This window comes from Aricia agestis, chromosome 3, assembly GCF_905147365.1.
Source record: "Aricia agestis chromosome 3, ilAriAges1.1, whole genome shotgun sequence".
Classification (NCBI taxonomy): Eukaryota; Metazoa; Arthropoda; class Insecta; order Lepidoptera; family Lycaenidae; genus Aricia; species Aricia agestis.
The window spans coordinates 2485675-2499529 of record NC_056408.1 but is presented as its reverse complement, the minus strand read 5'-3'; the positions used below and the strand labels follow the sequence as shown (position 1 = coordinate 2499529).

Here is a 13855-nt window from a genome sequence, read left to right as displayed (position 1 = left end):
TTTTTTTTTGTATTTTACTGAGTATTCATGTTATGATTTAATTTACTTTTAGTTGAAAATACGAATGCCTAATATCTCGGCTCCGATATAGTTTAGCTATATGTCCCCCATAATAAAGTTTATTCCCCTTGATAATTGATATGTTCTTTCATAATATGCCGGTTTGGTGAGTGGCCGCAAGATTTGAAAATGACGCCAATATTACCCAAACCCTTTTAACAATATATTGGAAATACCGAAAGGGCATAAAAACGACTGACGACGACCTGTCAAATAAAAGTGGTTACAATTTTCATTAGACTGCCTATCTCTTTTCATCTTGTTATAATTCCTTATAGGATTTTCTTCTCTCTCGCACTCTCTGTTGGTCTTTAGATGGTCTTTAGCATTATAGGTTTATGGTTTTACCATATATTATGCCTTATATTATTGATTTCATTAAAATTAATGATAAATATATTCGAATAGATTCTCGATAACAATAGCTACAAAACACAGGATTATATAGAAGTGACGTATGCCGCGGCCGCACATGCGTCTTTCGTACGTTATTCGTACAATACAATACGATAGACGCATGCACGTAGACATAAATAATTAAACAAAACGGCATGCTGTTCAGTTCATAAAGAGAAAATTTTATCTGACGTAAAATTGTTTGGCTTGTGCTTTTTATTTTACAAACATAAAAAAAATATATCATGTTTGGATACTCGCTATAAAATCATTTTGAAAAGCAGTACAATAATTTAATTAAATACCTTAAAAATAATAGAAATACATCATAGATGCAGATTTATCATTTTTTTGTTTTTTAAGTGATTACAGAACTTAGTTTCATGTGTATAAAACATTTTAAGATATCAATCACAATAAACAATAACTGTTGATAAAAAATATGAACTATCAGTTGGTTCTATTATTCGATCGCACTTTGGAATGTGGTAATTCTTCAAAATGGTCGCTTTGTATGGTTTGCCAACTTGCATGTCTCAGTTTTAGACTCCTTTGTTTTCTTAGTTCATTTACGATATTTTTGTTGTGAAAAAGAAGGATCGTTTTATTACTTACAGATTTGTGTGTGAATAAGCAATGTTCAAAAGTTGTGGTGCGTTAAAAAGATGTCATCGGTAATGTGAGAACTGAGAGCATTCTACTAGCATTTTTATTTTTTGAGATTATGACGTCTAAGGATCTCATTTGCATAAGTAAAGAATAGAATAACACTTGGAGAATATCGAGTACAATTGGTATGTATGTTTAATTAATAACTGCGCTTTACTAAGAATCGATAAACCGAAGCTATTAAATTTTGCATTCCACAAGTTTATGCCAGTGATCATGTTGTTCGTTCAATCCAAAATTACTAGCATTCTCAAATCCATATTGCTCCGTAAGTTTATATTGGAATTCTTATTGTTTAGTAAAGTGAGACTCGCAGTCAAAGTTTTAACGTGCGAAATAGAAAATGTAAACATTTTTGGTACTTTTTTTTTGTTACAGAATTTCGATGTTTATAACAGCACGAATCTCGTATTGTGGTGTTGTTCGTTTTTTTAATAGGTGACTAAATTTGTTTTGCCTTTCAGTTAACACCGTCCAGTCGTGTGATAATGCTAGTGGTGTGACGTCGAGAGAAAATAAGACCAATAAGAACAGTGTAGTGGTAAACAGTGAACATAAGTCCATACCATGAGAACAGCGAGTGCGCATGTGGTGTTCATGTGATGGGAGGGGTGGGGTGAAGGGTGAGGCGCTCGGGCGCGGGCGCCATGAACCCGCCGGCGCCCGGCAAGACGGCCACGCGCACCCCGGGGTACAATCAGAAGGCGCTCGCTGAAATCCGCAATTCCTTACTCCCCTTTGCTAACATTGGGAGCTCAGAACCGCCTGGCTCGTCAGCTGCTAGCACGGTCAGCTCCGGTGTCAGTTCAGGCTTTAGTTCCTCATCAGGAAATGGGCTCGATAAAGATTTGAGTGTTTTACCTCAGTCTTTGAACCAACTCATCGCTTTGGGCTATGATGAGGTAAGTTTTTTTGCAATTTGTGTTTTATAATATCATCATAACATTAAAATTTGTTAGATTGGTAGCTTACATTTTTTATAACAATACTGACTATAGTAGACTACCATACAAATTAATATCATTGTTGAAGTGACAATACCTCCTAACTAACTATAATTTTTAAGAAATAGACTTCTAGATCGATACCTCCTAATTGTCAGTTTTGAAAAAATATGTGATATCATTTAAATTGCTATTTATCACATCCTACAAAGTTAATTATATTTTTCTTAAAAACACACACCTACAGGTTAGAAGGTATTCATTTCAACAACGATAATATCATTCTATGGGTGTGTTCTGAATTCAGATACGTGATTTAAGCAGTGGTTAGGCTAAGGTACCGTACCTTATCAGAAAATTAAACAATAGCCAGACTTTCCAGCAAGTTTGGTCAGAACTTATCAGAAAAAAAAAACGAAACTTGGATGTGCTAATTTAAGCAGAGGTTAGACTAATTCGCTGTAGCTTATCAGGACAGTAAATAATAGCCAGACATACCAGTAAGTTTGGCCAGAAATGATAAGAAAAAAAACAAAATGTGGTGTTAAACAATAAAAATTATTATTCTTAATTTTGGTTGGCTCAATTTTGCTATGAGGTTTTAAAAGCTATTTTCAAACAGTAGTTGTAAATCCTCCGAAGTAAAATGTTTCAAATTAAATTTTGTTACCAATATTTTGCCAAACCAATGTTTGGTGCTAGCTAACAAAGGTTACATTTAAACATAATAAATAATAATATTATTATTGTATTTTGTTTTCATTATAAGCCCTTATATTTAAAAGACAATCAATATTCTAATACTCTGGTCTAATAAAATAGGCAGAAAATGATCTTTTTGTTTATTAACTGGGTTACCATTGTGCAACTAATAACTATCTATTCAATGCAAGAATGTTTTGAATCTGTTTTAAATTATGTACCATTTGTACTGTGTCAAGCATCAATTTTTGTTGATCTAGTTGAAAATGTAGTTTTTTCTAATATTATGTTCAGATTTTTCTCATTAAGTTTCTTTAACACTATTGACTTAGGCACAAGCATCACCTTTTTTGTAGACCTATTCATCATATCATATCAGAGGTTTAGTGGACCACTTTAAAAATTTTGCTGGATCTTGTGGAGCCCCAGGAGCACCCACATGCTTTATGATAAGAGAAATCAAGCCAACATTTTAGTTCTTCACTGCAAACCAAATTAATTTTCATGGACCCCCACTCAAGATTGTTTGTCAGGCCACCCATTTTTTGTCAGGCCAATAGCCCTCCATCGAGTCTCATTGACTTTGGGAATTACTGTCTTATAAAGACAAATAAATATACACAAGCATATTGCTGTCCACTTCTGCTAATTTTGTTGTTTACTTCGATCTTGGTTCAATAACAAAATTTATATTTAGTTGTATGAATAGTTTTTGTTGAAGTTAAAGCTATTCAAATAGCTGGTTTTCATTGTGTCCTATAGTCATTTTGATTACTTTTAGATCTGAACTGTACATGGTTCAATCAGTAATTAGTAATTCCACTAGCCGATACTTTGAAATTAAAATAATGTTGCATATTTCAGTTTTTTATTTATAATTTTTATAAATTATGAAGGCCTATACTTCTACAGCTATAATAATTCTAATATTCTACCTTATAGCTGTAGAAGGCCTAGAATTCCTAATACTATACATTGTAATATTATACACATTCTAATAATGAGTAGATGTAGATACTTATTCTGGTGTCATGTAGTACACTTGGGTGCTTTAAATATTGTTGACATTGTATATCATAAGATTAACATTTATTAAACTATTATTTTGAATCGTTTTCAGGATCCAGCACTGAAGGCACTGAAATATGCAGGTGGTAGATTTGATGCTGCCCTAGATTTTCTCTCGAAAAAACATGAACCACACAATGGTGTACTCAAGTCGAGTAACCTGAGCGTTCTTAGTACTAAGCTAATAAGAAAGCCAAGCCTAGAGCGGGAGATAAATCTTCACAGAGGGAGCCCCGCCCTCGACTCGGGAGCTGGAAGCTCGAGATCTGATAGCCCGCGGCAGTCCGACGCGCCCCCGCTTCCGCACGAGAAGCTCAGTAGACAATACTCCCCATCCGGCTTCTCGGAACCGCCGCCCCTACCTCCGCCGAGATGCCCGTCCACGCCCCCCGTGCCGCCCTCCGTGCAGCAGTACATGAAGCGGATATCTCCCGCGCCGCCCCTGCCGCCCGCGCGCGGCACCAGCCCCGTCGCCGCCGCGCCCACCCCACCCGCGCGACAGCCCATGATAGTCCAGAACGGTCCGCAGGCCCAGCAGCAGCTCACGCAGCAGATGCACGCCCTCAGCATGTACCCTGCGGGCGCCACGAGCGCGGAGCTGCCGCCCCCCTACCCGCTCGCCGGGGTGCCGCCGCCGCCCTCCTACTCCGTGTCCATGCAGAACAGGCAGAGCCCCACGCAGTCTCAGGACTACCGGAAGAGCCCGTCGTCGGGGATATACTCGGGCGGCACGTCCGCGGGCTCGCCGAGCCCCATAACGGTGACGCAGTCCACCGGCTCGGCGGCCGGCATGACGCGCCCCACGCCCATGCAGGCCTGGACTGCGCGGCAGGCGGTGCAGGCCCCCATCATCATGCAGTCCGTTAAGAGCACGCAAGTCCAGAAGCCCGTGCTCCAGACCGCGATCGCGCCGGTCGCCCCGCCGCCGGTGGCCGGCCCGGCGGTCCAGCCCCCGCCCCCGTCTTACGCGAGCTCCATCCAGCAGAAACAGTCGCAGACCCCACCGAGCTACCCGCTCGCCCCCAAGCCCTCGTCGCCCGGCTCGAGCCCGCCCGTCGTCCCGACGGCGACCACCCCCACCGTGCCCACCACGGAGCCGCCGAGCTACGCCATCACGATGCAGGCGCTGGCCGTGCAGCGCGGCATGCACCCAATCCCGCCGCCGCCCTACGGCAATCAGACCGACACGACCACCACCGTCAACTCGCACCATTCGCCCGTCCACAAAAAGTACTCCAACAACTGTGACCCGAAGGGGGAGCACTCCCAGCTCGAGTTGAAGTGTCCCAATCAGAACTGCAGCCTGCTGAAGGACGCCCCGTCCGGCTCCGATAGGAGCTCTAACGGCTCGACGGAGAGGCGGCCGAAGGGCGGGCCGGAGAAGATAAGACACCAGTCCCCGATACCCGAGCGCAAGAATATCAGCAAGGAGAAGGAGGACGAGCGGAGGGATTGCAAGGTCCGAAATTACTCCCCGCAGGCGTTCAAGTTCTTCATGGAGCAGCACGTTGAGAATCTCCTGAAGGCGTACAAGCAGCGGACCTACCGCCGCATGCAGCTGGAGAAGGAGATGAACAAGATAGGTCTCAGCGCCGAGGCGCAGGATCAGATGAGGAAAATGTTGTCCCAGAAGGAATCCAACTACATCCGATTGAAACGTGCTAAGATGGACAAGTCGATGTTCACGAAAATAAAGCCCATCGGCGTGGGAGCCTTCGGGGAAGTGACGCTAGTGAAGAAAATTGATACTAGTCATCTTTATGCCATGAAGACACTACGAAAGGTGGACGTTCTGAAGCGAAACCAGGTGGCTCACGTGAAAGCCGAGAGAGATATCCTCGCGGAGGCCGACAATGAGTGGGTGGTGAAGCTGTATTATAGTTTTCAGGATAAGGATAATTTATATTTTGTAATGGACTATATACCGGGAGGCGATTTGATGTCGCTTCTCATAAAACTAGAAATATTCGAGGAGAACTTAGCTAGATTTTATATTGCGGAGTTGACTTGTGCGGTGGAGAGCGTGCATAAAATGGGCTTCATCCACAGAGACATCAAGCCGGATAATATTCTAATAGATCGAGATGGTCACATCAAGTTGACCGATTTTGGTCTGTGCACGGGCTTCAGGTGGACACACAACTCCAAATATTATCAGAGAAATGGTAAGATTGATAGTAGAAAAAATTAAAATAACTTAATTTAAATACAAGTGCTAAATTAAACATTGTTCCTTTCTATTACTTGCTTGACGACACAACACCGTAATTTTCGTCTTGACTGACAAAGTTTCTTAATGTTACAGATCATGGGCGGCAAGATTCCATGGATCCGGTAGATGGTGAATGGGGTGCGTTGGGAGAGTGTCGTTGTCACCAGCTCAAACCTCTGGAAAGGCGACGCAAGCGGGAGCATCAGCGTTGCCTGGCTCACTCCCTCGTAGGCACACCTAACTACATAGCGCCTGAGGTGCTGCAGAGGACGGGCTACACCCAACTCTGCGACTGGTGGTCAGTCGGAGTCATATTGTACGAGATGCTGGTTGGATCACCGCCGTTCTTGGCCGGGACCCCCGCGGAAACACAGCTTAAGGTTAGTTTTGTTGTTACAATGAAAAAAAGTCAGGGCAATGCTTGATTAATTTACGTGTGGCGTCGCGACACTGTCCCAGGGGCGTCGCATGTCAACACAACCAAATCGAGTGAGCGCCGCGCGCATTATGTCAATCATACATCCCGGGATTCCCGGGCAGTCTAAATCCCCGGTTTCAGAAGCTTTGCTCAGCCTTCACATTAGCCAGCCTTGCTGGAGTTGCTGGCTTTAATATCTTTCAAAAATATCTCTTTTAATTTTTATGCTTATGTTTTGATTTGGTCATTATTTCCTAATAAAAATATAAAATATTTCCAAATAGTGTTTATATGATATTATAACCTATGTAAGCTGGTTCTAAAATTAGAAAGTATTTTTAGGGGCTGAGTTGAGGGGCGTCGTAAACAAATGGCAAAGTCCCATGGGCGTCATAGTACAAATAAGTTTGGGAAGCCCTGGCCTAGGGTGATAAGAAGTAGATCACAAAATATCATTTTAATAATTTTCTTTTCTTTTATTTTCAGGTGATAAACTGGGAGAATACACTTCATATACCCGATGCGGCGAACTTATCACGAGAAAGTAAGGATCTCATCCTAAAACTATGTTCCGGTCAGGAGACTAGATTAGGAAAAGATGCAAATGAAGTTAAAAATCACCCCTTTCTCAAGAGCATTGATTTCGATAAAGGTCTGAGAAGGCAGGCGGCGCCATACATACCCAGAATAGAGTATCCCACTGACACCTCCAATTTCGATCCCATTGATCCCGATAAGCTGCGCAACTCCGGAAGCTCAGACTCAAACAAATCGGACAGCGATTTGCTCGAGAACGGCAAAACGTTTCACGGTTTCTTTGAGTTTACGTTCAGAAGGTTTTTTGATGACGGATACACAAACAGAATTAATCTCGACGACAACGACAATCAAGGGCCTGTGTATGTTTGAAGTGACAGAGACACTGAAACTAATATTTAGTTATTTAAAAGTGTGTGCCTTCGACTCTCTCTATTAAATAATAGTTGTATTTTGTATACATAACGAATGTAACGTATTTAAATAATAATTAAAATATTGTTAATAATCCCGGTGATAATGTTGTAATATTTTATCGTTATGTATTTGTAAGAGTAATCTTATTGTAATATATGTAACGGATGGATCACAGTGGCACGAGCCGGTGTAACTATGGTGCTGAGACGGGCCCCGGCCTCGTACGAGTCGGAACATAGTGTTCCATTCTCTGTATACTATTTTTGTAACTAGAGAAATTATTTATGAGATAAGAACAAGCTTAATCGTAGTAGCGAATGGATTTGTCATTATATTTTCATATGTATTTATCATGGTAGGTCGCTTACGTGTGTTTGTTTATAAATATAACTTATGAAGTCATTAACAGAAGTTCAATATAATGTGGCATATGTGATGTGCGGAGGACGGAGGTGCTCCGCGGACGATGGACTAGCTCATGTTGTGTGCCTTAGTCATTGTAAACACTTTTTTTACAATTGAATTTTAAGGATCCGAAGGAACAGGTGTATACGTTAGTGACAGTTAAACTCGATAACTAGAGTGCAATAAATATTTATTAACAAAATTAAACCCTTTAAAACGTAATTATGTTGTCATTGCAAAAATATTTTATTGTACTTTGTTTTAAACTAACGTTATACAATTTTATTTGTAGTGGCAAATAACAACAGAACAAAGTATGCTGTGGTTACAGGCTACAGCCTCAGTAGCTATAGCAGTGATGCAACTTTACAGAGCAACCTGTACAGTAATATAAAAGTCAATTCATCTTAAATTATGTTATTGAATGTAAATTGTTTTATTCTAAAAATGAAACATGCTTTTAAGTAAATGAAAATAAACTATGGGATTTTGTTGATTTTTTGTTTATGACCCTCCATTTGTTGTGGCAAGTAACAGTACAAGAGCTAAAGGGCAGAATAACAACAGAAATAAAGCAACAAGCTAGCTGCTGGTCCTCAACCTTTTTTCATGCGGGCCACAAACATGTTTTGGTCTTGGTGTCGCGGACCGCAACAAAAATTTTTTGGTCACGAATGTCACGATCGATCCGTATGCGGTCCGCGGGTTGGGGATAGCTGTGCTAGATAATAGCTGAAACCTTAGCCTTGCAGGTTTTAGAGCTTTCTCTAAAAAAAAGCTTGTTTTGGGGTTACAATTTTATTTAAATTCAACAATTGAGTAGGTATATAAAAATTATTTACAAGGATAGACGAAATATTATATATAAAAAAATAAATTCGTATTGTAAAATTTTTAGGTTCAACTCACTGGGGCAGAGTCGAAGTGACGTTATGGTTTTCGCCTACAGCATAATAATATGTGGATTGTGGTTATTTTATTTAAGTTCTGTCGGCGGGATTCAAACCGCCACACGTTCAACCATTGAGTCACAAAGGTCGTCAAAATGAAATGGAAGCGCGAATGAGCGTTGAAGAGCAAATGCGCGCGTTGAAATGGCTTCCATATTTTCATAGCAAAATTTTGTACCCAAATAATAATAGAACAATAGAGAATATGCAGTAGGCGAAAAACATGACGCGTCGCAATTTTCAAAATATGTGTTATGGCTGCAGCAAGAAGTCTTGCACTCTTTTGTTAAAATCTTGCGCATATTTTATGTGGATATTGTGTTTTCCATCTGGATAGAGGTGAATCCTGAAAAAAAAAACAAAACATCTAATTATTAACAATTACTGGCACGAGTTAATATGACAGATATTCCTATTTTTGGTATCATTAGTATTTTTATAGAACAATTTATACGTGGGAGAGCCATGCTTCGGCACGAATGGGCCGGCTCGACCGGAGAAATACCACGTTCTCACAGAAAACCGGCATGAAACAGTTTCGTCGAGTGAGTGAGTTTACCGGAGGCCCAATCCCCTACCCTATTCCCCTCTCTACCCTCCCCTATTCCCTTCCCTTCTTACTATATTAACCTATTCCCTCTTAAAAGGCCGGCAACGCACTTGCAGCTCTTCTGATGCTGCGAGTGTCCATGGGCGACGGAAGTTGCTTTCCATCAGGTGACCCAATTGCTCGTTTGCTCCCTTATTTCATTAAAAAAAAAATGTAAGGCGCCAATAATAGCTGCCTGATATAACTATTAAATAGTTTGCCTTAGGGCTTAGACCCTACTTAAGGCTGATTTTCCTGTCACGCTGATCGTCAACGCCGACCGTTGGCGCGTAGCTCGTCAGCGCTGATCAGTCAGCTCGGATTGTTTTAGTCTCGCGCTGTTCACCATGAAGTGCAGTCACTTATATTATTATATTACTCGACCGGTGTCTATATCACGATTGACCATGATTATATTCATCGGTACGTGTGCGTTCAGCGCGACACGGAAACGCTCGTTGAGTGTGGAGCCGCGTCGGCACCTGTCGGTCGGCGGCGCCGTAGCGCGGCGCGTACGCCCGCGTAGCGCTCAGCGTTGAGCTCGAATCTGCGCGACTCGGAAACACTACATATAACTACATACATATTGACTATCAGCGCCGACCGTCAGCGTCAGGTCAGCGTGACAGAAAAATCAGCCTAAGGGTCAATTTATACTAGCTCAGAGTCGAAGCGAAGCGAAGCAAATTCCCAAAAACTGAACATAGAAAATTCAACGTTAACTCCAGAGCGTAACGCATACATTACTTCTGCGAGGCCAAGAGTTGATTGGACGCATGGACGCGAATTCGCGCGCCTTTTTAAATTCTCAGAAGTAATAAAGTGCGTTAACACTTTGGAATTAAGGTTGAATTAGTAATATTCAGTTTTAATTATTCGCTTTGATGCGCTTCGACTCTGCACTAGTATAAATTGACCCTAAGGCAGAGTTGTTACAGCCAGGTAGTATTGGAAGTTTCAGTGTAATTTAACATCCAGGATGATTGCATACTTTGTGATCATTGTAATTAGTGTACTAAATCCCATTAGGAAACTGGGTCTCTTATGGTCTTCTTTATGTCATAATTCACTTTCAAATAATTACCTGGCTCCCTCAATATGGGTATGCAAGTGTGACACATGCACATTATCCACCATGGGGTCTTTTTCACCATGCAGTATGAATGTTGGGCATTTGATATTCTTCAGCATCTCCGCACAAATGTTACCATCATTCTTGTTGTATACAGCTATTACTCCATCAATCCAGTTTGACCACAGCTTTGGGAAGTATTCTTCCCCATACAACTCTACCATTGGTTCTCGCATTTTCTTTGACCATTTACTTACATCTCTTATATCTGTAAATGTTACATTTTATTGAAATTCAAATTAAATTTATTGTAATACAAATGCAATGCCTATGGGAAAAATTAGAAAGGAATATGAATATTGAAGATATTATGAATCTTAAAAGCTTATGCAGTAACAAAATATGTATTTGAACATTTAAATTATTAACTATGAAAGTATGATGTAAAATTAAATATTCAGTGTGCAAAATTATTACTTTTGTATATTTCTAGCTCATGTGGCAGTATAAAAGAGTTGGCTCCCCACACTACTAGTTTGTTTATAGCATTTGGATATTTTGCTGCGAGAATCAGACCCACAATTCCACCATCACTCCAACCCAAAAGAGAAAACTTTGGAAAATTGAGCTCCTAAAATGGAATAGACAAATTAATCTGCCTTCATCAATTCTATGTATTAAGACTTAGAAGTAGGTAAACATTTAAACTATTTATTTCTCCAGTAAAATTGATAACTATAGAAGCTATTATTTAGGTACTTAAATCCAGTATTACTTTCATAAAAGAAATCGCAGCATCTGCATCTTTTTCATAGAAGTCAGTAGGGAATTCTCTTTCTGGTGGCCTACTTTTTCCGTACCCTGGAGGATCCCAAGCTACTACACAGCATTTGTCCTGATCGAATCCCTCCACTTGCATCTTAAAGTCAGTCCATATTGAGCCAAGAGCGCCGGGAGTACAGAGCAGAGTGTGTGGTCCTTTGCCAACCTTCACATAGTTGATTTCGTGTGCCCCTACTTTTATCTTATTTTCCTGTAAACAAACGTACACTTATCTTGCAATACAAACATTTAAAAGATCCGAATTTAACCTTTTCTTAAAATTAAAAATATAATAGTAAAAAAAACCTGTATACCTTTGGAATAGCGGCAGTGGAGAAATAAACACTTCTATGCAGTTGTTCTTTTACTGAATTAAATATGATGTTCCTGAATAACATTTTAATGAGTTACTTATACGATTATGTCCTAAAAACTAAATTAAAACGATTTTATTACAAACTTGTTGACTTGTTTTTATCAGTATCGTGATAACAAGTGAGTAGTGACCATAGACAACTGTCAAACCATAGATTAAAATTGTGACGTTTCACGCTCTTGTCACATGCTTGTCACTATCAATGAATAAAGAAACAGAAGTCAATGGTCACTATGGAGCAAATGGAGCAAAATGGAGTATGGAACAAGACGTATGGAACCACCACTGACCTCCAATACAAGTCCAATGGACTTTAAATGATACCCTTTGAAATGACAGCTATTTTTTGTGCATATTTGAAGCGGAATCAGCGCCCCCAATGCGGGGGAAGAGAACTAAATCTGACGTAAAATGACGTTTGAAAGTCGCCATATTGGCGCTGATAGCAGTAGTGGGAGTACTTGGAACTAATACTAGTTTCTACAACCAATAGCGATTAGGCGGCTATTTCAATTTCCGTGGTGGAGGTGGTCCCATACTCCATTTTGCTCCATTTGCTCCATAGTGACCATTGACTTCTGTTTCCTTATTCATTGATAGTGACAAGCATGTGACAAGAGCGCGAAACGTCATAATTCTAATCTATGGTTTGACAGTTGTCTATGGTCACTTGTTATACGTAACAGCGTACTTGCCATAAAATTAATATACCTAGCGGAATAGAGCACGGAATATATAACACTAAAGGAAGGGGCATAGCAAGTAAGTTTCATTGAAACTGCTGTCGCCAAACTCACACAGTAACATTTTACGCACACAAAAGAAATAACCAATCACAAAGAGATTTCTTTTTTAAATACAATGTCGTAAAAACAACCCTAACCCTTTTGAAATAAAGAAAAATTTAAATTTAGCAATACCGGCTCTGACTACCGAGTTCAGTTATTCAACGCTAGATGGCGCTTGACAGCTAAATATGATAAGACTTGAAGTTGTACGCAATTTTACACCTTACGTCAACTAATGTAAGGTTTAAATCCGTACTCACGAATTTCCTTTTGCGTGCGAGTTAAGTTATGTCTAGCTGGACATAACTATGGCACGCGGGCCACGCCCATATGCCCTTTCCTGTAGTGTTATATATTCCGTGGAATAGAGAAACAAAGGCCTGAGCAAGACAGATGTCACTATCACTTACGTTGCGTGGTAAAAAGAGACGTGTGATACATGACAGCAGCACTCTTTTTTGACGTCCAGTCGGCACGTGCCGCACGTTGACAAATTAATCTCATAGAATTCATGTTCAATCATGCTTGTGTAAGTGTATAGTGTATAAGTACACATATGTTTCACACAGATGAAAACCAATTTCGGTTTCGTTTTACAGCTCGAGATTGTTGCTCTATTCCGCTAGGAAACCAGTGGTACTTAACCTTTTTTATAAATGCCATAAACAGGTTTTTGTATCGAAGCCGCAATCAAAACTTTAGGGTTTAAATATTAGCATTCTCCAAAATTAGCGATTAAGAAGTGAAAAAAAAAAAAAATCTCGACTTTATATAATAGGTATATTCATGTAAATTTTACCAAAATCGGTTTAGCAGATAGAGTGTAAAGAGATAACAGACGTAGACAGTAGGTGAGTAATTTGTCTTCTGTGGACAGTAGACACTCACACTAATAATAAGGCAGTGGCCCGCAACAAGTGCCACAACACTGCGTTGCGGCGTCGTATCGCAAAAACAACCTTTGAAATGTATTTTTTTGCGATGCGAGTTGCGACGCCGCAACGCAGTGGTGTGGCCTGGGCCCTTAGCTTGGCGGGCGCCACACGCTCGTGTGTGTAATGTGTATCATGTGTGTATAATGAAAAATAGTATGGGCAGCGCAGGCGTGTGCTACGGAGCGCGGACGCGGGCGAAGGACTGTCACACGTGCGGCGGGCGACGGGCACACGGCGCGGGCGCATGCTTTTCGATGGACGTTGTTTCCGTCGACGTCTTTTTGCCAAATAATAAATTATTAAATAATCCATGGTAATCTACTCGACACAAGTGTACGTGTACACGCTCGAGATAAAAATTATAATAGCAGCGCTAAATGAGATGGGCGCACGCGACGGGTGCCCGCTAGCGGATTCGTGGCCCGCGGCGGTCTTCCGACTTGTGCGCCCGCGCCTGCATTCGCCGGTGTTTTAGCATTGGCCCTAATTTCTTGG

The 13855-nt window shown here is 40.8% G+C and overlaps 2 protein-coding genes across 2 annotated transcripts; one reads left to right on the top strand and one right to left on the bottom strand.

Moving 5' to 3' along the window:
- The first annotated feature begins 942 nt into the window (after positions 1-942).
- On the top strand, positions 943-8324 carry LOC121725724 (serine/threonine-protein kinase Warts). Its single transcript, XM_042112789.1, has 5 exons — positions 943-1250; positions 1590-2027; positions 3892-6004; positions 6145-6431; positions 6956-8324. The coding sequence occupies exons 2-5, from the start codon at positions 1773-1775 to the stop codon at positions 7376-7378; spliced, it is 3078 nt and encodes a 1025-aa protein (XP_041968723.1). The 5' UTR covers positions 943-1250; positions 1590-1772; the 3' UTR covers positions 7379-8324.
- Positions 8325-8669: 345 nt separating this feature from the next.
- Positions 8670-11750, bottom strand: LOC121725722 (valacyclovir hydrolase). The gene is made up of 5 exons (XM_042112788.1): positions 11576-11750; positions 11215-11472; positions 10917-11070; positions 10452-10707; positions 8670-9124 (listed from the first exon to the last, which is right to left on the bottom strand). Exons 1-5 carry the CDS (start codon positions 11657-11659, stop codon positions 9031-9033), a joined length of 846 nt encoding a protein of 281 aa, XP_041968722.1. The 5' UTR covers positions 11660-11750; the 3' UTR covers positions 8670-9030.
- Between the last annotated feature and the right edge of the window lie 2105 nt (positions 11751-13855).